The sequence below is a fragment of the Argiope bruennichi genome, chromosome 3, assembly GCF_947563725.1.
Source record: "Argiope bruennichi chromosome 3, qqArgBrue1.1, whole genome shotgun sequence".
Taxonomy (NCBI): Eukaryota; Metazoa; Arthropoda; class Arachnida; order Araneae; family Araneidae; genus Argiope; species Argiope bruennichi.
In genome coordinates this window covers 133,632,839-133,658,071 of record NC_079153.1, presented here as the reverse complement: position 1 = coordinate 133,658,071, position 25,233 = coordinate 133,632,839, and the positions used below count along the sequence as shown (strand labels likewise).

Below are 25,233 nucleotides of genomic sequence, written 5' to 3'. Positions count from 1 at the left end.
TAAAAACTAATGATTATTGCCCGTTACAAAATAATCAATGAAAACCGCGCCGTACTTAACTGTTAACTGTGGAATTCAGGAGAAAAGGAGAGACCTTTGTAAAACTTTGGGTATTCGTCGTCGAAATTTATTTGTCTAGATTAAAATATTAAATTTTGTGGTTAGTATTATATTTAAAATAAGTTACAGTGGAAAGTATTATATCATTTTATTTTATAATTATATATTAATCTATAATTTTTGTTGTAATCTTGTTGTTGGAATGCTTTTTAACAGGCTTGCTTCAGAGATCATGAGAATTTAATTGAAAGTGATAATAATTTCAAACTTTGTACTTAATTGATAATATTTATTTAATTCTGTATTAACAACACAATTAATTTTGATGTATCCAATGATAATTCTTTAATATTGTGAGTTTGATTATTTCTAACTAATTACTAGTATTTTTGGAGATATTTGGATTTAAATGATTCGTAATTAAAAAAAAAAGACTTAATCGTAGTTAGTAACAAATTTCTCCTTTAACTTAAATAACAAATTAATATTTAGTATAAAATTCTATATTTCTTATAAATGTATCATACTTTGTAAAAATGAAACCAGAATGGTATTTCTGCCTTGTAACTGTTATGTATAGTCAGATTTGTAAAAAATATATTTTTCTGCGCTTGTTAATTTTAATTATGATCTGTATTACTGTTATTAAAATGTAATTAGTACATTGTACTTTTTTGATTGATAAATTCTTAAATATCTAAAATTCAGAGATGCAATGTTTGCCAATTCATTTATTCACTTATTTCTATTTTATATATTGAAGATAAGAAATTTCATGACTATGATACTTTTGGTTAATATTTTGTTTGCACTAATTCTCTTATTTAACAAAATATAAAAGATGGTATCAAAACCTCTTCTCTAGATTTAGGATTGTATGAAAATTGATCTTTAGAAATATAAATAAAAGTATTTTGAGGGACCATGCGATAAATTCCGACCTGTTTTTAAAAATAAGTTTTAAAGTATTTAATTCTTGATAATAATATTGTTATTTTCAATGTTGTTTCCTTTTCAGTTTTAATGTCTAAATAAATGTGCTAAACAAAATTATTTAAAAATTAAAAAAGGTAATTAATTTCAATTATTTTACATTGTATCTATATCTGTCTCTTTTTTTAACTAATTAGATCTACATATAACTTTTAAAAATACAGTATTAGTTTATTTTTAAAGAAGAAAGAAAAGAATATTATTTTAGAAGATATTACTTTTATTAGAAGTTATTTTGATTAGCATCTTTTAACATTCCAAACTTCAATTCTTCAAATCTCTTACCTATTTTTTTTTTTTTTTTATATATCTGTGCTCTTTAATACCCAATTTTAATTTTTTAAATTTTAAATAAATATTCTATTTAAATTTTGAAATTGGCTATTAACTTGTATTGCTGTGTATTCTAATTATTAATTTACAATCTTGCTCACACATTCATTTTAATGTGATAAATTTTTATTTTGCATTTTAGATTTCACCTTCCTATTGATATAAAAACAAAATGGCTCCACCATGCTTTGCAGATATGGGCAGTGAGGCCCGGGATATATTCAGCAAGGGTTACAGTAAGTCTTTCCTTTGATATTTTTATTAAATTATTCTTTACATTTCTTTCAATAATTGTCTGTCTTTTTATATATTAGTCATAAACTTTGTGATTCCTCTTCTGTAGATTTTAGTTTTGTAAAACTTGACTGCAAAACAAAAACTAGTGGTGGTATGGAATTTTCTGTTAGTGGCTCCTCAAATACTGAAACTGGGAAAGTAACATCATCTCTTGAGTCTAAATACAAGCTTCCAGAACATGGTAAGGATTTATTGATTTTTTTAAAATTCTTATTTCATTAAAAGAAAAAAAAAATCCCTCTGCATCTTAAAAAAAAGGAAGAATTCATAATTTAGTCATAAATTTTGGAAACTTTTAAATTATTTGTCTAATATTTATTTACAGTCATTCCACATTATTATTCATTTTATATATTAAACTTAAACAGAATTTGTGTTTAAGTTGTAATCAAAGAGAATGATTTAAAGATCCCATTTACAATTTGTCATTGGTTATTTTCTTATAAAGTACAATTCATTGTGTATTTTTTTAAAAAAAATACTGATATAGTGACAGTAAAATATGTAAAATTTAAAGTAAATGTTTAAAAATCCATTCATAAATATCTGAAGTGATAAAAACTTATTCCTTATTGACAGAAATAAGACTCTGAAACATTCAAGCAAATGTCTTCATTTTTAAGGTAGCTCATTAATTTGAATTACAGTGAGAGATGAATTTTTAAAAATTGTTATTAACCATTTTATTTTCATTCATGTGAATAAATAAAGTAAATAACTGTATCTTAATTATTGTCAGCTGCATAAAGATTTCAGGCACAATGGAATTTGATCTAATCTGAAAATTGCTGGGTAAATATGGAGCTCACTAGGAGATACACAAGTAAAAAATTTTTAAAAATAAGCTTGATATTATTTAGACAATTTATAAGTTTCAACAGGTGAAAAGAAAAAGCATAATTATTTAAAAATAATTATTTGTAACATATAAATTAAATGTTAGAAAAGTAGATATATCTACTCAGCTGAGATAAATTAATCATAAAAAAGTATGTCTACAAAAATAGATGCACCAACGAATCTGATACAGGAAGAATTGTTTGATGACATAGTGAATAATAAATCTCAAAGGATGGACAAGAATATATTTTGGATTGGAAATTCATTTTAATATCTTTATATAAACCTAATTTAAGCATGTTTCTATCAAGAATATTTATTTAAAAAATTTAATTACTGTTAGTTTATCTATTATGTATAAAATGAATTGGGAAAGTATAAAATGCTAAATAAATTGTGTTTAATTGCATATATATTATAAATTCACTGTTTCTCAATTTCTTCTTTATGAAATCAAATTTGTAATCTGAAAATCTTGTAAATTGTAAAATCTTGGAAATCTTGTGATTTGAAAACAAATTAATTTTTGGGCCATTTTATCAGATGTCAGTTTATTAAAAAATCTTACATACATTAAGGGCGCATAAGATGCAACATTAGAATGATTAATTTATTAAGACAAATTCATTTCCTTTCAAAGAAGATGTAATTCTAATCTATTATGAAACTAAACTGGTTGCTTGCAGGTGTGATTCTAAAGGAAAAATGGACAACAGATAATGTTTTGACTTCCGAGTTATCTATTGAAGATAAACTAATAAAAGGATCAAAAGTTTCTCTTAATGGAACTTTTGTACCTGTAACTGGGTAAGTATATTGAATATTTGTTATTTCTTTAACGTAAAATTAATCATTAAATTTCTGTCTTAAGGTAGCATATAGATTTTAATTATTATAGTTAATTAATTGAAAGTTTTCTTTATAAATCTGTAGCATAATAAAATTTTTGTATCACTCCCCCCTCCCCCTATTTATTTCAAATTTTTATTAATAAGTAATTTGGAAATGTTTATTATGAAGCATACTTTTTGCTAAAATTTCAAATCATTCAAATTTAATAAATTGGTAGAATTAATTTACTGGCTCAACATTAGCATTGAATTAATTTAGAAGAAATTATGGTTGTTATCTGTACATTTGCAAGAAATTTCTTTAAGACCTTTATGATTTAATTCCATATACTTTGATAGTTTAAACATTTAAAAATTTCAAAACAGGTCAGTTCCAATTTCTGGCTATGCAGACTAACTAGGGTCATTAAATTGAGAAAGGATTGAGGCAGTTTGATTAAAAACTATGGTTGCAACTATTTTCTTGTTGCCAAATAACTAAATATATTAAAAATATAATTGGTTAGTTATAAATTATTGAGAATAATATTAACATATAAAATGTAATTGGTTAGTTCTTTTTTGTGATCATATTGTTATTATATTGAACTTTGTTTTAATGACATTTTTGTGTAAGCATAATTGCTACATGGTTTTCAATCATTATGAACAAATAAAAACATTCACTTTGTCAAAGTTATTGAATTAAAGGATAAATTGAATTAAAGGATAATTTGCTTTTAATAAATAACTAATATTAAAAATAACTTAAATTAAAAATATATAGAAATGTGAAATTAAATTGGCTAACTAATTCAAAGAGGATTCATAATGTGCTTTGCATAGAGGTCCAAAATACCTAAATCTGCCACTGAAGCAAGTAATCTGACACAGAAAGTGTAGATTGATGACTGATGTGTATTTTTTAGGTAAACTACAAAGTTAATTTATCTGCTTGCAATATTTTAGAATTTATTAAAAATTTAGGAATCATGATGTGATTTGGCCAGGAATTATAAGAAATTAAGCTATGTAGCAAAAACTCTAGTAAAAAATATTTTTTGTAAATAACTGCCTATATAGAAATCTGATTTTTCTTTACAATGCAATTAAAGATGCATCATAGTTTGATTATAATAATTTTAAGATTTGCCTAAACTATAATTTATGGAATTTAGTATGCATATTTTAAAGACACAAAAATATTTAAAAGCTCTGTGTACCAATATTTTATTGTTATACAAAACTATAACAAAGAGATTTTCTTATGAACTTTTACATTTAGTCTGAATTATAATTATTCAAATATTATATATTTCACATTACTTTAAAATATTTTTTCACCTATAGTTATTTATGCTTGTCTATATATATCTTATAGAAAGAAAACTGGTATGCTAAAAAGTGCATTCAAAGGAGAGAACTTTCACATAAATGCTGATGTTGATCTTGATTTTAAAGGCCCTGTTCTTCATGGTTCAACAGTTTTAGGGTATGTATATTTGTTAAAATAATGTTTATCTTCATTTTATCATGTTTCAGAACTGCATCTTTGTGCAGATTTTTTTTTTTTTTTTTTTTTTCCTGCTGGGATTACTATTATTCAAAATCCTCCTATCAAATTTTATATAGTTTCAATTCTCTGCATCTCCAAGGTCTTTTAAAATTAAAATCTTGATTTGGGAGAATGTTTCATCTTAGATATAATTAAATTTAAAAATATATTTCATGTTTTTAACATGTAGTCTTTAATAATTCTAATTTAATTCAATTTCATTATGACAAGGAAATGTGAAATTTAAGCATATGAGCTTTATATTTGTTTTTGTAGTTTAATTTTTTTAAAATCGAATTTAAATTATATTAAACTTCAAAATTGTATTATACTCTTCGAAAGACATTTTATCCTTTGTGACAAAATGAAGAACATTTATAATCCTTGGTTTTAAAATTGAAACATTGTTGAATTGAATTGTTCTTTCTCAATGATAGTTGGAATAAAATTAATAAAATCTGTTGGATTCTCATTTAAGATATTTTTTTTTACAATGTGTTTGTTATGATAGTTTAAAGGGATGGTTATTTGGTGCTCATGGAGTTCTTGATTCTGCAAAGAGTAAAATCACCAAGTGCAATTTTGCGGTTGGTTATTCAACTGATGACTTTGTATTGCACACAAATGTGTAAGTATTTCATCTACATTTTTTGTAATTGCTGATTTGGATTTAATCTCTCACTTAGTTTTAAGTTTTTTCAAAAGGAAATCACTTGATTGAAATCTTTTATATTTTAATTTTCCAGAAATGATGGTCAAGAATTTGGTGGTGCAATTTATCAAAAAGTCAATCCAAATTTGGAAACTGGCGTACAGTTGGCATGGGCTGCAGGAAATAATGCTACTTCATTTGGATTAGGTTGTGTTTACAGTATTGATAAAGATACATCTTTAAGGGTAAGAATAAATTAATATTTTACTTTTGATTAAATTATTATTATTTTTAAAGGTTTCTATTTTGTTTTATGCCATTTTATTTCGAATTATCTATAAATCACAATCCCAATTGGTAATGTGCAATTTGTGTAAAAGTCAGGAAAGGAGGGTAAACATTTCTTTATTAAAAGCCCCAGAATTCTAAACTTGGAAAGAAAAAAACAAGAAAGGACACTTTTTTTAAAGAAAAAAAAATTTTGTTGAAATTTTTATTTTTAAGTGTTTGTTAAATTATTATGTCACTACTTTAAAAGCTCTTTGTATAAGTTTTAAAAAAAATCATGATAAACAGTTATAGTTCTGAAATATTAAATAAACTCATTTATAATTTAATTTCATTAATAAGCTGTTTGTCAGTCTTTATTAATATAATTTTTTGAATTTGCTTCATTTAAGTAATATATAATATAATATAATTGTTTCATTTATTTAATAGGCAAAAATCAATAATAACAGTCAGATTGGATTGGGAATTACTCATAAGCTAAGAGATGGTGAGTATGCTTTGAATAAAAAAGTTATTCAATGAAATTGAGTCTTTCTAATCTGAAAAGAAATGAACATTTATAAATCATTTAAATCAAGTAATGAATTTAGTCATTACTACTATATATACCAAGTTAAATTATATTTTTGATGTCTTTGTAACAAGTGATAATTGAAATTATGTAAATATATTACAATATAACTTAATTTTATGATAATGGTTATTTAATCATATTCAAATATGGAGCAAATATTTGTAAAAATTCAATTGACGTTCTACCATTGTTGTAAATGTAAAAGTAATTTTAGTTGCTATCCTGGTTTTGTAGTACTAAAGAATCTTGCTTTAAAATTTGTTATCATTTTACTGAAAGCATTAGTCATACTTTGTATTTAACTCAACTATCTGTTTGAAGCTTTCAGTATTTAAATAAATAAATAAACTTTTCAACTGGCAGGGACAAAGAAAGTCATTCTTTGTACATTCAAGCATTATAAACGTAGAAAGCATTCTTTTCAAGGCGATTCAAGTGCTAGATAGTTATCAATGTATGACTTTATATTTAGGGTCTGAATTTTGAAATTAATATTTAAAACAAATTCCTTGAACACTCTTTTGTTTTGATTAAATTTTGTTGGACTAGAATTCTGTATATAAATTTTCTTAATTCTGGTTATAAACTATCTTTAGAAAAAAGGTATACATTTATTGGTTTCTTCTTACATTCATTTTTTTTTTTTTTTTTTTCAGGCATCAAACTCACATTATCAGCTATGATAGATGGCCGAAGCTTCAATCAAGGTGGACACAAGCTGGGTCTTGGTGTAGATCTTCAAGCTTAAAACAGTATTAACCAAACAGTACAAGCCAAGAATTTCAAAAAAATACTTTTTATTTATTTTACAGTCTGTGTAGATCTTCTGAAACATTCTTTATGCATTTTATGTGCGCACAGCATAAACACCAGTGTGTAGAAACTAACTTTATTTATCAGTATGATTAACCAACAATTAGCAAAATCAATCATTAGGTATATTTAGGAAATGTAAGTACTTAGATATTGTGTAAAAGAGCTTTCTGAAAAATCAGCAGTAATTCATCCCTTTTTTATGAATTATAAATTTCCTATTGGCTTTTTGAACAGTGTGAAGCTTGTTTACACTCAATTAAGAATCTCTATATTGGAGTTAAAGTATATTTTATTTTATTACAAAGGGCAACTAATTGATATATATCTTCTCCATATAAATAAAACAATGGAACTATAAAATTAAAAGAAATCTATATTCTTTGTGCATTCATTTTTTAGTTCTTTAAAAAGTCATCTTTTTTTTTTCCCATTTAATTCTTTTTGCAATATTGCATTTCTGTCTACTGACAATTTTTAGTTTGCGTGTGATTTATTTATTCTTTTCAGTTTATAAATTTAGGATAGGAATTTTCTTTGAATTTGTGGTAGTTCCAAATCATTAGCTGTCATTTTTCTTTATTTTAAAATTTTCTTATTTAATAATTAAGTTAGTAGCATTAAGAAAAAATTCTGTTCATCAGTGACTGCATTCTTTTTAGTTTTATTGCAATTTTTATTCATACAGTGTATGTTTAGTGTGCTGTCAATCAAAAGCTGCAACTGTAAAACAGTCAATAAAGTATATGAACAATGCTATGTTTGAAAGTTCTTTTTTTTTTAAAATTCCAAATGTACAAAAATAATTTATTTTGAAAATCATTGACAACCACATCCAGCAGCTACCATGTCATCATATTGTTTGAGTACAACATTCATGTGTTCATCAAAATACAGCAAACTAACAGAGTGTAACTCAGTTGGAACACAGCAAGGAGCTCCTACTCCTGCTGTTAAACCTAATTCGTGCACTATACTTTGAACAGTTGCATGATTGGAGGGGCGTTGGTTTTGTCCAAGAGGGAAAGCACATGCACCAGCACAAACATATGCATCGTACCATTTAGGTGAAATGATCCATGTTGACCAACCAAGTTTTTCAAAGTCGACACGTAGTTCATGTCTTGCACAATCTCCATAACTTGAAACTGCAGATCTTGGACTTCTCATGCTCCCTTCTTCTGGTGAATCTCTTCTTTTCTTTTGGTTTACTGCTGCAGATTGAAAAGCAAGACTTTCAGAATCTGTTAAAATAAGACAGAAGGTGAGCAGTTTGCTCCAATGTGAGATAAACTGAGCATAATACAAATAGTATAGAAAACATTATTATTTTAATACTAGAACCACTAGCATTGAATACTGATTTGTTTTTACTATAATCCATTATTTTAACCAGTGTTTAAGAGAAGACTTATCTGTTATTATGCTTTCTACTTTTTGTTTCTAAGGGTTAATTTAATGCTACATTCCTACAAGTAGTCCTTCTAGAAGAAAAAGAACTAGCACAGATAATGCTAGGATGTTCTTGTTTCATTAATTAATTAGGTGTGTCATACATATATTGGAAGTTAAATTTGAAACTATATATATATATTTAATTTTATTGACTACTGAAGGTTTCACTTTCTTAATCTCTTATATTTTTCAGCCAGTGAGTATAGAAATTTCTTGTTAATTAGTTTTTGTGTTTGTGTGTGTGCATTGTACATGCACTACAGATTTTTGGTGAATATATATGCAAGTGATAATTAATATATTTATATGTAAATGCAATATACAAAAAAAAAGGTGCCAATCAAAAGCAAAATAAAGCAATGGAAAATGCCAAAAATTAGTCAAACTAAAGAAGTAAAATATATAAAGTGATAATGAATAAAAAATTTGTGAAAAGGTGGGGGAATAAATATATAACAGCATTACAAGCTTATAAAATGCTGCAGGTTCTAAGAGTGCTGTGGAAATATATATCAATATCAATTGGATATACAAAAAGTAGATATTGCAATGAAAACATATTAATGTTTCAGTGTCAATTAAATAGATGCAAACTACATAAAACAAAAATGTTTTTTGCAAGTAATGTCAAAAATAAAATGTATGAATTACTACTTTCACCCCAAATGCTAAAACAGTCCAAAATAATAAATCTGACTGTGATTTAATGCATTTTATTTGCATTACCATAGCGAGTGCCCCTAAAATAACTCCCCCAATTTGAAACTGTGTGCAACTAAATCTAATGGAGAGAATGAAATCAAATTTCATGCACAGGCTCTAAAAAAAGCTAAATTACGCAAAAAAAAAAAAAAAAAAAAAAAAATTACATTGAAAATACGCAACATTTCATTAATATTCAGTTGTTAATGAAAAATGCTTTTAAGAAATGGATGACATACAGTATGGAACTATATGGATTCCCTAGACAACATGCAACATTTTCTAGTGCTGATCTGTGTCGGCTTGTTCATTAGGTCTACAATACCCTTTAAACTTGTTCTTAAAATTTATACTTTCTTTTTTTTATTTGAGCTTTTTGTTTGCCTGCGAATTTGCTTATCGACGAAAATGGGAGAGGGAGTAATATAAACGTAAAAATAAGAGTGGATATAAACTAAGGGAAACGCACGTCGGAGTGCCCCTGCAGCCCATGAAAATCGATTGCACACTCAACTCATTGATCGATTGAAGGGAAAAAAATCAACCATTTCCTCCTGCATTTAGAAGTACTAATGTTGCAGACATGGCGTAGAAGGCAATCACCCTCCCCATACGCACACACCAGTCCGAAATTCACCTTCGTTCTCTCGGTGTTCTTTTTTCCCTTCCCTCTGCCATTGGATATTTAAGAGTTTTGGTTCCAGTTGTTCTCTTGATAGAAATCTGACTATCGAAATAGACTCATGCTTTATTGAGCACTAGCCGCTTTTGACGACCAGCTGGTTCGCCGGTGATTTTATTTATATTTATTATCGTTTAAAATTTCGTGTCTGTCATACGTTAAAGCCGTGTTATTTTAATTGTCTTACTTAACTTAAGTTTATCGTATACATAAACCTTTCAAATGGAGAAAATTGCGTAACTTCATAGTGCTATTAAAAATATATATATATATCGGGTTCATCTTCTGAATTTCACCTAAAGTAATATCTTTAGCTTTCGATAACGAAATAAAATCATGCGGTTAAATGTTAGATGAAACAATGAAGAGCAAAATATAATCTGTTGCTGGAAAGTAGGTAAAAAATATGTCTTTAAAAAAATGATATAATTTGGCAAATGCACGAGACTATTAAATTAGTATCATTAAAAAGACAATTTTTTAAATTTTGAGATAGTGTGAAATTCATTTTTGTGCTGTAATTTTTCAGAATTTATCGCGGAAAAACGTCAAAAAATTTGCTTGATTTTGATTAATTAAAATTTAAAAAAAATCGCTGCGACGTGCATATTTCCACCCTCTATGGTATATAGCGTCCATATTTTGTAGTTGTAAGACAAACGGACTGGCTTGTAGAAAATTTTGGAAAAATATAATATTTACTTGTGCAATAATATTTACTGAACTAATCGAGGGAAAACGCCAAAATTCAGCTTAATTTTTAATTAATTGACATTTCAAAAAATCCCTTCGAAGTCCACATTGAGATAGATGGTTGGGTTGACGGGACGCCTAGCCCCGGTAAGGAGAGACTTCACAGAGCTTTACGGTCAATACTTTGCCGTGGCCGTCTTCGACTAGATTTGGAGATGGCGAGCAGGGGTGTTTGTGCTCCGGGGAAACCCCGGAATTCCGGGGATTTTGAACTTCGATACCCGGAAATTCCGGGGATCGTCGTTCAAAAGGAAGTAGGAATAATAATGAATTATTTATTTTGATCTGGGTAATTTTGTTTGCTTTGAAAGCAGAAAACGCAAGGTCAGTGTGTGTGGTGAAAACTTTTCCTTTCTTTCTCCAAAGGCAGTGATAATGCGTGAAAAGGGGGAAAAAACTTCTTTTTTGTTCTTTCCTTATTGCGAGTTATGACTCATTCCCCCGGTTCTCGGACATTCTCTTCTGGATTCTTTTCGGCAAGTAGGCGCGGCAGAAAAAAAAGGGAGAGACTTCGTTCGACCAGATGTGCGATCATGTGACCTGGGTTCAAAGGTCTTAATTTTGCAAAATTAATGGTTATTAATTTTGCAAAAAAAGTAATTCATTGAACTTTTATAATTAGGTCGTTCAATACTTCATAATCGTAATTTTTCATTTCCCCCCCCCCTTCTCGAAACTCCAAAATGTCGGTAGTAAGTCCGTAAAAGTTTCCGGGGATTTTTTGGGGTCCCACAAACACCCCTGGGCGAGTGTCAGGCCTCATTGTGATTGTCTGGTAGAAGGGTGAGGGTGCGGGAGTACGCTGCCGTTGGGCTTTGTGAGTTTTTACTGCTTCTGAGCTAGAATTGGCTATTGAGATACAGTTTAATTTGAGTTTGAAATAATAAAAGTTAGAAAGAAAAAATTAGAAGGGGGACATAAATTAAAGAAGTATATTACGGGGTCTTCTAGAGTTTGCAGTGGTTTATATTTAGGGATTTTACAAAGGGCAAGTTAATACTGGACGCAAGTAGGCAGTGTAAATAAACATTTTATTTTGTCTACTCATTTTGGAGTTTCGAGAAATTAAAGGGATAAAATTTACGAGTTAGGTCTCGAAACTTTTTAAATGCGTAAATAAAGTGGGGTTTCCAAATTAATTGTCGATCTAGAATAACACCTAAATATTTGCATTCCTTAGACCACGGGACAATTTGATTTTTAATTTTAACTGGGGAGAAATTCTTTTTACAGTTATTTTTATTAAAAACTATAGCTTCAGTTTTACTAGCATTTATTTCAATTTTCCATTCAACGAACCAGTCCTCAAGAGACTTAAGATGTCTGTTTAAAGCTATGGTGATGAAATTAGGATTTTTGTTTTTAGCTAGTATTGCAGTGTCATCGGCATACATACACAACATAGTGTTAATTTGCTTGGAGATATCATTAATAAACAAGGAAAATAAAATTGGCCCTAGTTTAGATCCTTGAGATACACCTGTTTTACATCAGAAAATTCATTGTTTATTTTGATTTTGAAGGATCTATAACTGAGGTAAGAAATTATAATTTTGATAATATGTGGGGGTATGTTGTAATTAATTAGCTTGTAAATAAGGCCATCTTGCCAAACTCTGTCAAAAGCTTTCTGAATGTCAAGGAAAACAGTTGCAGTTTTTTGTTTATTTTCAAAATCTTCCTCAATGAATTCTACAGCTCTAATTAATTGGTGAGTGGTAGATAGGTTACGGCGAAATCCAAATTGTTCTGGTGTTAGTATATTATGGTCTTCTAGGTAATTATTTAATCTATTGAGAATTATCTGTTCAGCAATTTTGCTGCCAGAGGGGAGTAGGGATATGGGTCTATAACTGCAGGGATCAGTTGGGTCTTTTCCTGGTTTCGAAGTCCACATTCTCACCCAGCAAGGTATATATTGTTACGAATCTGCAATGTTGCTTCCGAACACATTTTATTCCATCGTAGGAAAGACAGTTTTATGGTTAGCTCTATTGGACGCTAATCGGATGCCGGATCAATGACCCTCGGACTTGGCGAGCGACCGTTTAGTGACAAAATGGATGATACTAGAATCATCAAGAATTCTGGCGATATGACTAATATGAGATAACTCAAAAATGCTTTGAAATAGACAGGTGAAATTTGAGATATGACCTTTACATCACTTTTGCAAATTTCTGTCAAATTTTGAGCAAAATATATTAAAAGGAGCCTGTCTATCCGGCCATTTGAATATAAGTTAACGCGATAATTATGAAATAAAGAGAGCTAGATAGATAAAATTCGGTACACATATTTAATATCTTTAAAATAGACACCTAACAAATTTTTAGCCAAATCCAGCAAGATGTTTGACCGCCTGTCGGTCTGTACTTTCAGAAGCATGTTAACACAATAACTTAAAAATGTAATGAATAAAAGGTATCAAATTTGGTTTCTGATTTTGTCTGCAATCATAGTTTTATGTCAAATTTTGGTTTATACAGTAGACTCCCGATTATCCGCGCCTGCCGCACTAAGTATTTTTTATTTATTTATTTATTGCTTCCAAGCAAAGAGAAAATGCTTCCAAAGCAAGAAGCAAACTCAAATGCCTGATTTCTTCAAAAAGATGTAGTTTTACAGTTATGCTTTTGTAATTACATAATACATTGCAGTATTAAAACAGTACATATGTAATAATTTTTCTGTGTATCCTTGACGTCTCTCGTAAGTACAAAGCACTTTTCTGTTTTCATTAACAAAATGCATTTTAGGTTAGTTTTGAGTGATATACTAAAATATTAAGCGTTAGTTAAACATTTCCTGCTGTTTATTTTACATTTTATTGTACATAAAATGATTTTTCAAAGTTGGAATGACTGTTTTCTCTTTCGCTATACCCGTTTTTAGCTTTTTTCGGATTATCCGCGATTTTTGTTATCCGCGGTGGCCGCGCCACCCAATTCCGCGGATAATCGGGAGTGTACTGTATATATATTCTTCCCCTAAAATAGGAAATAGGATCGAACCCCAAATTCTTTCGAGCAGGAATAGCTTGGTTGGTAGGGCGTTGGATTGTGAGTTCGAACCCTGCTAGCTGAAGACTCCCCGTGTATATAGTGGCTAGTGCATGTAGCTGTCGTAGCCACGAAGTCCTCCAAGTCGAGACATTACCACTGATGGTACGTTAGAGGCAATCACTGATTAGAGATGGTCGTTTTCTGATTCAGGTCTGAATCACGATCTATGGGTAAGTAAATGAAATGTTTGAATGAAGTTCGTCCCCTGTAAAGGGATATGACGCATGAGTAGCTAATACGTACACTTGGCCCTAGATAGCGCTACTGAAAATAGAGCCGCTAAATCTCGGCTTAAAATCGCTGACGTAGTCAGCGGGCTTGTCAATGACAAGTGCAATAAACAACAACACATAAATTCTTTCAACTTTTTTCAGGTGGCTTGCCATGTAAGCTTTATTTTCAAAATAAGAGTTGATTAATATCATCAACTAAATGAGCGTCATAGTTATTATCGAGTGAATCAATCAAAATGCACATGCAATACTTGCATACATTTGATAAATAAAGGATATATAACTAATTAGAATCTTTAGTTTATACTAATAATTGTGTGTGATAGTGTTCTGCAGGCAAAATCATTTGACCTAGAGCAACCAAACTAGGAACATATACACCTTGGAGTGTTGAAATAAGCACCTAGTAAGGAATGAAAAAAATTTAATGAGAATTTAAATTAATAAAAAATTAAGTTGAATTCTGATGTTTCTCTGCGATAACTTCAGCAAATATTATTGCACAAAATTGAATTGTCTTAATTAATGATACCTAATTAATTGCATTTTTCCTGATACTTATTGAATGGTCGTAAAAATTTTTTCCTAATTTTTGGCAATTTTTTAAAATAATTTTTTGCCTGATTTCTAAAAATAGATTGCATTTTTGCCCTGAAATTCAAACCGTTTTCATTGTTTCATCAAATATTAAAATACGTGATTTTCTTTCATTTTTGAAAGCTGAAGAAGGATTTTGTTTAATATCTGAGTAAATTAAAAAAAAAAAAAATGTTTCCATTTGAAAAAAAAAAAAAATCGTTTTAGAGTAACTTCAAAACGGAACGTTAATATAAATAAATAAATTAAACTAAATCCCGAGCTGGAATATAGCATCTGTGGATGAATTACTGAGAGAAAAGCAATGTTTGGTTGTTCACGGAGCTGATATTAGTGAATAGAATGATAGCATATTTAGATTTTTTAATACGAGAAGAATTTAAGGCATCATAATACTCGATAGACAATTCCCTTCAGTGTTATGAACTGTGATTCTTTTACTTGGATAAATAAAAGTTGACAAAGAAAAAAATAAAATAAAATGGCCTATGAAAATTACAATATGTCTTTTAGGGAAATAATAAATATACGATTATGCCTAATTTTTGGAGAAATTAAAACTAAATCAAAATATTATAATTATTAATAAAAATTATTAATGAAAATTGACGACTAAAAATTTGGAAATTCTGGACAGAATCTTTCAGTGGGAAACGTGTCTGTCTGTACATCCATCTGTATCTGAGCACTATAATTCCAAAGATGTAAATATTTAAATGGGTGAAATTAAACAGAAAGTTTCAGTATTAAAATAAATTTTGAACTCAGTTTATCCAAAGGTTGTTGTAGCCTGTCTATTTGTAATCATATAGATCTATATCAAATTTTAATGCCAATCAGTCGAAAAAGAAAGTCCAAAATGCCTCCTTAGTTCTTTTCATAATACTATAAAACCTTAGGCGCTCCATTTATTAAAAACTTACTTTTGGTTAATTACAGATGTAAAGCAAAAATCTTTTAGTTCACAAGTTTATAAAATGATTTACTTAAAATTTTGCAGATAGTTTAAGAAATATATTATCTAGCTTGAACTCAAAAAACGAGCTGTATTTCTCTCCACTCTTTAAATACTGGAATTCGATTAATAAATAAGTTTAACACTTCTATGGCTGTTTCAAAACATTGAGAAGCTTTAAAACAGATAAAGAATATTTCTAATGAACAGATTACTTATATTTTAGTTCAGGAACTGCAGAACATATCTAGAAATTACTATACCAAATTTGAAATATTAATGTTTAATTAATGAAGTATTTCGTAAGAAAATTTTAACAGAGTTTAAGAAAATATCATTTAAAGATGTTAAATAGCAATAGAACAAATATAAATGCAAACATAAAAACCAATGGAACTCCCCAAAAAATGGATTTAGAAACAAAATTCTAACGGTTTTGTCAAAAAATTGTTCAAACATTAAAAATATTACATTAAAAAAAAAATTAAAATTTTTGAAAAAAAAAAAAAAAACACGAATTTTTAACGTAGTTGCTATCCTATAGTCTCCTACTCCTTATACAGTTTCAGTGCTACACTGGTATAATTGAATTGGCATTTTCAACAAGAATAATGTACTTACTGTGAGATTTTGTAACTTTACGGTGGGATGAAGTCCTCGTATCTTGGCTGAAGATAATGAGGATGGGTCGCCTGTAATTCTGGAGACGGTGTATTCTTCTTTCTCTCCATGCTCGACCTGACCCATCTAATATTTCAACGGTTAACCCTAAAAGACAGCAAATAAAATTTTATTGATAGATTGTATAAACATTATTAATAGAATCTCTTATAGGTGCTATTAATATCATTAATATGTTCTAATAATTTAATGTTCATTTTATTGTTGTTATTGTTTTTGTAAAGCGAACTGTATTTGGCAGAAAGCTCAGTCGCCTAAGAAATTGAAGTCTATAAAACTAATTGAAGGGAAATCATAATTATTTAACTTTTTTTTTATTAAATAATAAAACTAAAAAATAAGAAAATAACAAAGATTATAATTTGTGCGGAAACTATTTTAAAAATATCAGGGAAAAATTAAAAATATCTTAATTATTTCAGACAAACTATTCAAAATAAAAAAAAAGGATATTTAAAAAATATATTATTTAATAATAAACAAAAAAAAAGGAAATCTATTTTGGAATTAATTAATGCTCAAAAAAAGCAAATGTTTTTTTAACCAAATTTTTAATAATGGAAAAATACTGATGTAAAATTTGAATAATTAATAGATTTTAATTCTCAACATCAAAAATCCCAGTTGCAATCTTATTTAACAACTAATTTTCAAAAAAAAAATTTTAAATAAGAAGAAAAAACACATGATAATTAAACCAGTATTATAAGTAAGATTATTTTCTAAAGTGGTGTCATTTTCTTGTCATGATATCACTGAAAAGTTTTTCAAATTTCGCCCAGTTTTTAATTAATAAAAATATGAAACAATATTTTGAGAAAAAAAAATCGTTCTAAGTTGAATGCTGTCACACTCCAAAATGTATTCTTCTCCAATTGGTAAAAACAGGTTTAAAGATGTATTCTGTGCAGTACCAGAGGGGAGAGAGAGACATATACAATCGCATTTATTATTGTTAAAGATGAAAAATATTTAAAAAAAAAAGAATATTTTATTGTTATACCTTTATTAAAATGTGGATTTCGCATCCATCTCTTTGCGCTTGATGTAATTCTGAATACTTCCCAGCTTGACGCATGCGCGCTAATCAATCGCGCTTCCAGGAGTGTGGAGCTTGAATTCAGAAATTCATCATATAAATGAATCTGAAATAAGTAATACCTTATTAGTATTTTTATTCAAATTTATTTCTAATATAACATACAAAAATTACTAATTATTTTCAATTAATGCACTTAAAATTAAATGCAATTCACTGATGTAATCATATAAAAATAATTCAATGAATAATTCAATAATTACATTTTTAAATAGAAAAATATTATTCTCTGCTGATGCATTTTATCCTCATGTTTTCTTGACATTTCTATCATTAATTTGGCATTTCACTAAGGTTAAAACAGAAAACAATAATAGAATTGTTGCCCTTTTGTGACAGTTTACCGTTTTCTTTTGAAGAGGTAGAACCATTTTTTATATCAGATCTTATTAAACTGTAAGCGCGTACCCTGTTAATGTTTTCTGTCATTTTTTTTTTTTTATTACGAGAAACAGTTAGTGTTGTATTGTTTGTTATTTTGAAACATATAATACAAATTAAATTTATAAATACATTTTTTAGTTACAATTTATCAATTTAATTTACTTTACAATTTATCAATGTCTTTCTCCCTCCCCTTTTTAAATATATAGGGTGATCTTGGAAAAGAATTTTCCTTCATAAAATGGACAGTGGCATTTTTTTCATTTATTTTTTAAAAATCAAAATGGTTATGAGTGGGAAAAGTATAGTATAATAAAACGAATTCACCATACATGTCTTTACAAGTTACATGACATGTCTTTTAAAGTTACATTGGCATTTATAATTACAGTTAATTCGATCTTTTAAAAAAACCAGGAACCAAAGACAACAAATGCTACGATTGTGGAATGGAAATTTATAATTTAAGACGTATATGTCGTAAAGATTGTTAAGATTTCAAGACACTGATTAATAAGGAACACTTTCTTTAGCAGATCAGAAAATTCCATTAAATAAAAAGTACCACAAAATTTCAGTCAGTGCAAAACTGATTTTAGCCAGTTGCTTATAGCGTTTACGACTTAATCTATTCCAGTCAATATATTCGGAATGATTTTATTAATAGATTCTAACTTTACTGTATCGTGATAAAATGGTCTGGCGGGTTAATTAATTATGATTGATTCATATGAGATTGTTGCAACTTTATTTCTTGTTGACAACTTGGACAGAGTTGCTTAAAAAATGGGTTGCCATTCGCTTTAACTCAATTTAAATGCTATGTTCAAAATAATTAAACTATGGCGATAAGTAATGGCACAGAAGTTACAGGGTTCGACTAGATTCTATGAAGCCAACACCTTTTCATCACAACGAAATTGGATTTAAATTTACCTTAGGTTTAAGAAAAAATATTGAATTAAATTATTATTCCTTAAGGATAGTTTTAATTCTTTTAAAAAGAGGGTTCAGGAAATACCATTGACTATATGATGCTAGTGCATGTAAAAAAAAAAAAAATGAATTAACCTTGAAAAAAGGATCCGTGTATCGATGACTAAAAAAATTGGTTTGGGGTCTTTAATGTTCTTCTTTCCCCCTTTCCCCCCCTCTCGAGTAGGACAAATGTAAATCAATTTCTAAGGCGAAATCCTTTCAGAAAATAATTTCTCTATACGTTTCTTGTGAGATAGTTTTATCCTTATAATTCCGAAGTTACTAAACAGACGTTATCAGCTTATTAGTGCGTGAACTCTTGGATTAACTTAAATGTACATTCGTCTGGAAGTCAACAATAAGGTATCGGCATTATTCAAGCTAGGTTATTTTAACAAATTTGATCCGATGATAAGATTTAGCTGAATTGAATAGTTTTTACCTGTATTACATGAGAGCCTTGATGAGATCTGTGAGTGTGAAAATTGGTGAAAAAATGAAACTGGGCCTCTACTATTTCCTCATAGTCTGGTATTCCACTTGATATGTTAAATTGATAGTGATTGCTTTCACCAGAAGATTCTGAAAAATATTCAAAGAATTTACTTCATACTTAATTTAATTTTACTTAATATAGTAGTTTAAAGTAAAATGAATAAAAATATTAACTCAAAGCTTTTTAAAGTAAACGTTCCATCAACACTTTTTATTTGTTCAAGTAAACTTTGTCAATATAAGGTGACCACACATTTCAGATTAACTGAGACTGCTCCAAATTGCGATTAATAGATTATGAATTGAAAAAGTTTAAAGGATTTGTTCGGATTCAAGATTTCATATTAATGAAAGATTTATTTCATTTGATTTTATAAAAAGAAATTTTTAAAAAGTCACACGTGGGATATGATCACTTTTATTTCATTTAAGAACGGTTCTCTAAAGTAGACCTTGAGTTTGCAGAATAATTTGCATTACAATTCATTGCTCCGTATTGGAAAAAATATCTCATATTTGAATTTAACGTCTCAGATTGCACTGTTTTTATTATTATTATTATTATTTTCCCGTTTACGAAGTATAGAAAATGTATTGTAATCGTCAAAAATTCGAACAAGATTTTGACACATATTCACTTACCAGTCCTCTTTGAAAAACACATTTTTGGCATCATATCTGTCTGCTGTGAGCACGATAAATGAAAAACGCTTAGAACTAGATGGATGAAATTTGGTATATAGACTTAAAACCATCAAATTTTGATATAAATTCGCTCAGAAAACGTCTGCTTGTCTGGTTGTTCGAGTATAACTCCAAAACATAAGAAGAACACAGATAAAATTTTATACCGAATTTCAACGTCTAAACTGCATATTCTTATCAAAGTTTGAACCAAATCTATCTAAGGTGTGACCAGTTGTCGGTCTGTAATTTCGTATGCATATAAACGCAATAACTCATAAAAACGCAGTTATTTAATTATTCGGAAATTCGGCATGTGATCTTATCTTTAGAACTATAGTTTCTATGTCAAATTTTGATACTTATCAGTCGAAAAAAAAAAAAAAAAAAGATGTCCAAAATACATATTCAATTTTCTGTACATTTTGTACTAACTACATCCCAGTGATTAATCGCCAAATATAGCAAGGTAACTATCTATTTCGTAACTATTGTTTTCCAACGCCATGTGATTAACAATACACAAGTACATTTATTAGAAAGGACATGAAAAAGTTTCGGAGAGACCACTTCCACTGGTTTTGTTAAACAATAAGCAATATTTAAATGAAAACTGATTAATTTATTTTTTCTAAAATTTGGCATCTGAAGAATTCTTATAATGTTTATTGTAAATAACAAATTATTGCAAATAGCAAATTGTATTTAATGTAAATAGCAAAAATAGTAAAATTTATAGAAAAAAATAGTATTTTTGCTTCATTATATCTTCTTATTTATATATATTTTTTAAAATTTAAATAGCGAACTACTTTCCAATTTTTTAAAAAAATTTATTTATTTATTTATATTCTGGTATACATAGTACTACTCAGAGTAACAATATTTTAAAATCTAAAAACTTAATTACATTTTATAACTCTAAAAGAGCAATTCTTGTGTGTGTATATATATATATATAAAACCAAATTAGTAAAAATACCAAGTTAATATTAGTAAAAAAGAATATAAATAGAATCAAAAATGAAGAAATTAAGAATCTGACTTGAAGACTTTCTCAAGGGTCACACTCAGGCAGGGATTCAAACAAGGGATTTTTTCTGTGAGGGGTCTGACTTTTGTTCAACAATATTGACCCCTCGTGACCCGAAAATCCCCTGAAATTGTGGCCTTAAAGATAAACCACTTTTTACAGAAATAAAACAATAAATTACAATCTTCAATTTGAATTCCTGCCTGAGGGTGACCCTTGAGAAAGTCTTCAAGCCGGATTCTTAATTTCTTCCTTTTTGATTCTATTTATATTCTTTTGCTAATTTAACTTGGTATTTTTACTAATTTGGTTAAATTTTGATTTTTAAGTTTGTCTATATAGTTCTCTTTCTCAAAAAATGAGATTTTACGCAAACAAATTCTTTATAATTAACTATTATAATAAGTATATTCACCTTCCGTTTAGAAGTTTAAGAGTGCAATACATACAAAAAACAAACAAACAAAACTGCCGCTCGATCCTTTTCTCTTGCAATGAAAGTTCTTTTCTTTATATTTTTCTGTATTTTGAACCGTTTGAACAAATTTAATCTCCTCCCCCCCCCCCTTGAAAGCCCATTTTCTCTACCCAATATTGTTATAGAAATAACCGTAATTATTCATATCATGGGGGGGGATTGTTGCCTTGTAAACCAAACATTATTATCTTCTTCTTCTTATTTTTTTTTTTTTAGGTGTTTCTGTCTCCAGAGGGTCTTTTTTTTCTGCCTAGGTTTTCCCTCTCCTTTCAATGAAACAGAATATTGCAACTTTGAATAACCGATTAGGATTAATAAAAATTTGACGAACTTTAAATAGAAAACTTTTTAGCAATTGTTTTCCCTTTAAGACAGTATAAAAATCTCTTTCCTGTGATAATTATTTTAAAATTAAAAATGGAAAAACTGCACAGAAATCGTTAAAATTTGGAATAATTTCTGTCAACATCCTAAGAAATAATTAATTTTGAAAACTGAAAATAACACAGTTGGGCTACAAATTGTCACTAGAATGACATATGCAGATAAATTTCAAACCGAATTAATTCAGCTATTAGAAGGAATTCTTAAGAAAGACTAAATGATGCATATATTTTCTGCTTTTTAATATAGACCGACTGTATTTTTTTCAGTCGGGTTCCAACCATTTCTAATGCATTCTGAATTAAATTTCAGAATGTCTTATCACTTTAATAATAGTTGCTTTTGTCAGAATTTCTTTTTTTATTTATTTTAAAACACAAATGTAATTAAAAATTTATTGAAATTGTGCTGAAATATTTTATTTGCAAACCAACATATCTGACTGGAGTGACAATTGTTTTTATATGCATTGGATTATAAAAATTGAAGGAAAAATTGTGTTAGGCCTTTGAATGTAAATGATATTTATTTTAAACTTGTCTATCTTCGGTTCGTCTACTCAGTTCGAAATTGGGATTATTAATAACCGAGGAACGAAGACTAGAGTAATAATTTTAAAACTAGGAAAGTATTAAATAGAAAGCCTTCGTAGAATAAATTTTTGATTGATGTTTGTTTTCACATTAAAATAAAATCCAATTTACCTCATATATAACGATACTAAGAAAAAATGCTAACTCTATATTTTAGAGATGTTCATTATGAAAGTAAGAAAGAGCTACTAAGAGTTAGAGATTTTGGATATCTAGAAATATTTTTGGCATGCAGTCTATTTTATTTTGTTTTAATTAATTAATCTTCCCAAATTGTGTGTAGGCTCTATAGAAAAATCTTAGATTTTTTATTGCATTTTTTGCATCTTTATGTGCAATAAATATTTTTCAGCAACTTTCCGATTATTGAATGCTTATATGCAAATAGCATCGATTGAATATTCATAAATAATTCGATGATTTATAGTTTATAAATATTTAGACAATTCTTAAATTTCTTAATTAATCAATATCGCACAACATTACTAAAAGGGGAGAAATCATTTAGCTATATAATAAAGGAAACAAAATCATTAAGAGGTTTATAATATAAGAATTTCGTGCAACTTTTTTTCTTGAAATAATATTTGCCGTTCTTGACTTTATTAAAAAATTATTAAAATTAAATCCAAGCAATAAAAATATTTTTGACATCTATTTGATGTTTAATCCGAATCTTATTAAAAATAATGCAAATTAATCACTGAATATTTTATAAAATCTTAGTTATTAAATAACTACAAAAAATTAAATATTTAATTTTTAGAACTTACACTATTAATTACAGTAAAAATGAATTCATTACCTTTGCTATAGAAGCTCCTGACGGTATTCGCGCCATTGTGATGCAGGTGCAGAGATTCGTCTGATGATCCTTCAGCAAGCCACCTGTACAAATCCAGCATGTACTGGGGAGGATGAGGGTGATGTCTAGGATGCGAATGGTGCCTCTCCAATCCGAATACTTGTAAGAGTCTCTGTAAAGCTTCAGCTGTGTGGTTATTGTTAGAGTCAATGTTTCCATGTGGAAGACCATTACATATGTAAATATTCATTCCCCGGATCAGCCAGAAAATAAGCAAATAGACTATTTTGTTGTACATGACTTCCACGGAACTGAGATCTGGTGAAAATTCTTTGGACTTATTACATAGACGAAAAAGATATTCTATATTACGAACGAACAATGTGTATATTTGAAAATATAATATTCATTTTTAAACTGATTTCTTGACTTTTTTTGTTGGCAAAACTCAAGCGAACTGCAGAGGAAATTTTATTAAAACTTGCAGGAAGCAGATGAAGGTTGATCAGAGTTCTGCAACTTGAAGCATTTTATCATAAATATGCGGATAATTACACGTTTCAAAAAATTTTCTGCTATTATAGAATTCTACCCATGGCATTCGATAATCCATTTCTTACAAATCTGTCAGTTGACAATAATATTTTTTGTAATATTATTTCAATTTGCCTACACTGGATCAATTATTTCAGTTCTGTTATTCGGAACGAAGTTCTTACATGCTGTTTGATGCAATTGATTTTCACAATAAAAAACTATTTTTAGGTTTTAAAACAATAACGAGCAATAATTCTGATGCCGGTATGGATTTATTTCTGGTTTTACTTACAGTTTTGTTCGTAGAAACGATACCAGAATGAAGATAGCGGATTCGCCAAATCACTCAAGAACTACAAGGGAGATAGATGTCTTTCTAAATCTACAACTGCCGGAAGGAGGTTTGATTCTTCAGAATTAAATTTGGTTGCGCCACTTTTAATCCCGCCGAGATCTCCAACCACTATTTATACTATCGAGAATACCCGATCCAGGGATCGTTACTGCCTAAAAACCAGAACAATCCAAAAGGGGCTATGATGTGAAAAAACACAACTTGAAACTAGATCTCACAAAAAGCTGTCGTTTTTATTGGCTTTGGATAGCGACCGCCGGTCGCCATTCTTTGCCTGGGAAAAATAGTTATATATACGCATATATATATATAAAGAAGTCAACATTTTACGACGTGCAAAAGAACGAGGCGCCTCAAAATGCTGTCGAGGAAGTCTCCCTGTTGACATGGAATGGGAATTTATTGCAGCATTTGTTCTGCCTCTCACCTCCTTCTAGACGTTTTGGAATGCTATTCGTCTACAGAACTGGAGGGAAATATCAACAAGGAGATCGAACAGGCACGTTCTGAGCATGGGAACACTCAGATTGAATATTTATTCTCGCAAAGAGTTACATTGAAACATTTTCATCAGATTAATTGCTCGTAATGTGTTAGGGAAGGATCGGATAATTAAATTTGATAACAGATACATCCGTTGGCTGCTTACTTCATTATAGTGTTAATAAAATGAAAACGGACTCTTGAAAGACTTGTTGACTTAATTATCAGTATTCATAACGGTGAATTTATGATTTTTCACATGTTAAAATAAATTATCTATAATAAACAGTATTGCGGTTCAATTAACTCTTGGAATATAATAAAATACCTTTTACACTTTAATCTATTAAAATCTTTAGTATTAATTGCTCGGAAAATTTAATCTATGGCACATAAAAAATAATGATTTTTAAAAATTGAAATTTGATTATCAGCTTTTATGCGTTTTAAAATGTCGTGTCAAATTTTGACAATTGATAAAAATTAATTTTAAATATTTGGACAACATATTATAATCCCAGCTTTTCTTTAGCTTCATAAATGTTTTAATATTGGCACTTAAGA

General features: G+C 28.5%; 2 protein-coding genes across 3 annotated transcripts; one reads left to right on the top strand and one right to left on the bottom strand.

Moving 5' to 3' along the window:
- Nucleotides 1-48: 48 nt before the first annotated feature.
- Nucleotides 49-7,994, top strand: LOC129963325 (voltage-dependent anion-selective channel protein 2-like). The gene is made up of 9 exons (XM_056077630.1): nucleotides 49-160; nucleotides 1,529-1,622; nucleotides 1,730-1,864; nucleotides 3,210-3,330; nucleotides 4,735-4,845; nucleotides 5,420-5,536; nucleotides 5,655-5,805; nucleotides 6,281-6,338; nucleotides 7,082-7,994. The coding sequence occupies exons 2-9, from the start codon at nucleotides 1,559-1,561 to the stop codon at nucleotides 7,171-7,173; spliced, it is 849 nt and encodes a 282-aa protein (XP_055933605.1). The 5' UTR covers nucleotides 49-160; nucleotides 1,529-1,558; the 3' UTR covers nucleotides 7,174-7,994.
- On the bottom strand, nucleotides 7,985-24,826 carry LOC129963324 (bone morphogenetic protein 2-like). 2 transcript variants are annotated; one of them, XM_056077628.1, is made up of 5 exons: nucleotides 23,295-24,826; nucleotides 19,265-19,404; nucleotides 17,365-17,506; nucleotides 16,302-16,448; nucleotides 7,985-8,482 (listed from the first exon to the last, which is right to left on the bottom strand). In XM_056077628.1, the coding sequence occupies exons 1-5, from the start codon at nucleotides 23,590-23,592 to the stop codon at nucleotides 8,058-8,060; spliced, it is 1,152 nt and encodes a 383-aa protein (XP_055933603.1). In that variant the 5' UTR covers nucleotides 23,593-24,826; the 3' UTR covers nucleotides 7,985-8,057. The 2 variants fall into 2 exon arrangements, with proteins under 2 accessions (XP_055933603.1, XP_055933604.1); XM_056077629.1 differs by having other exon boundaries at nucleotides 7,985-8,452.
- Between the last annotated feature and the right edge of the window lie 407 nt (nucleotides 24,827-25,233).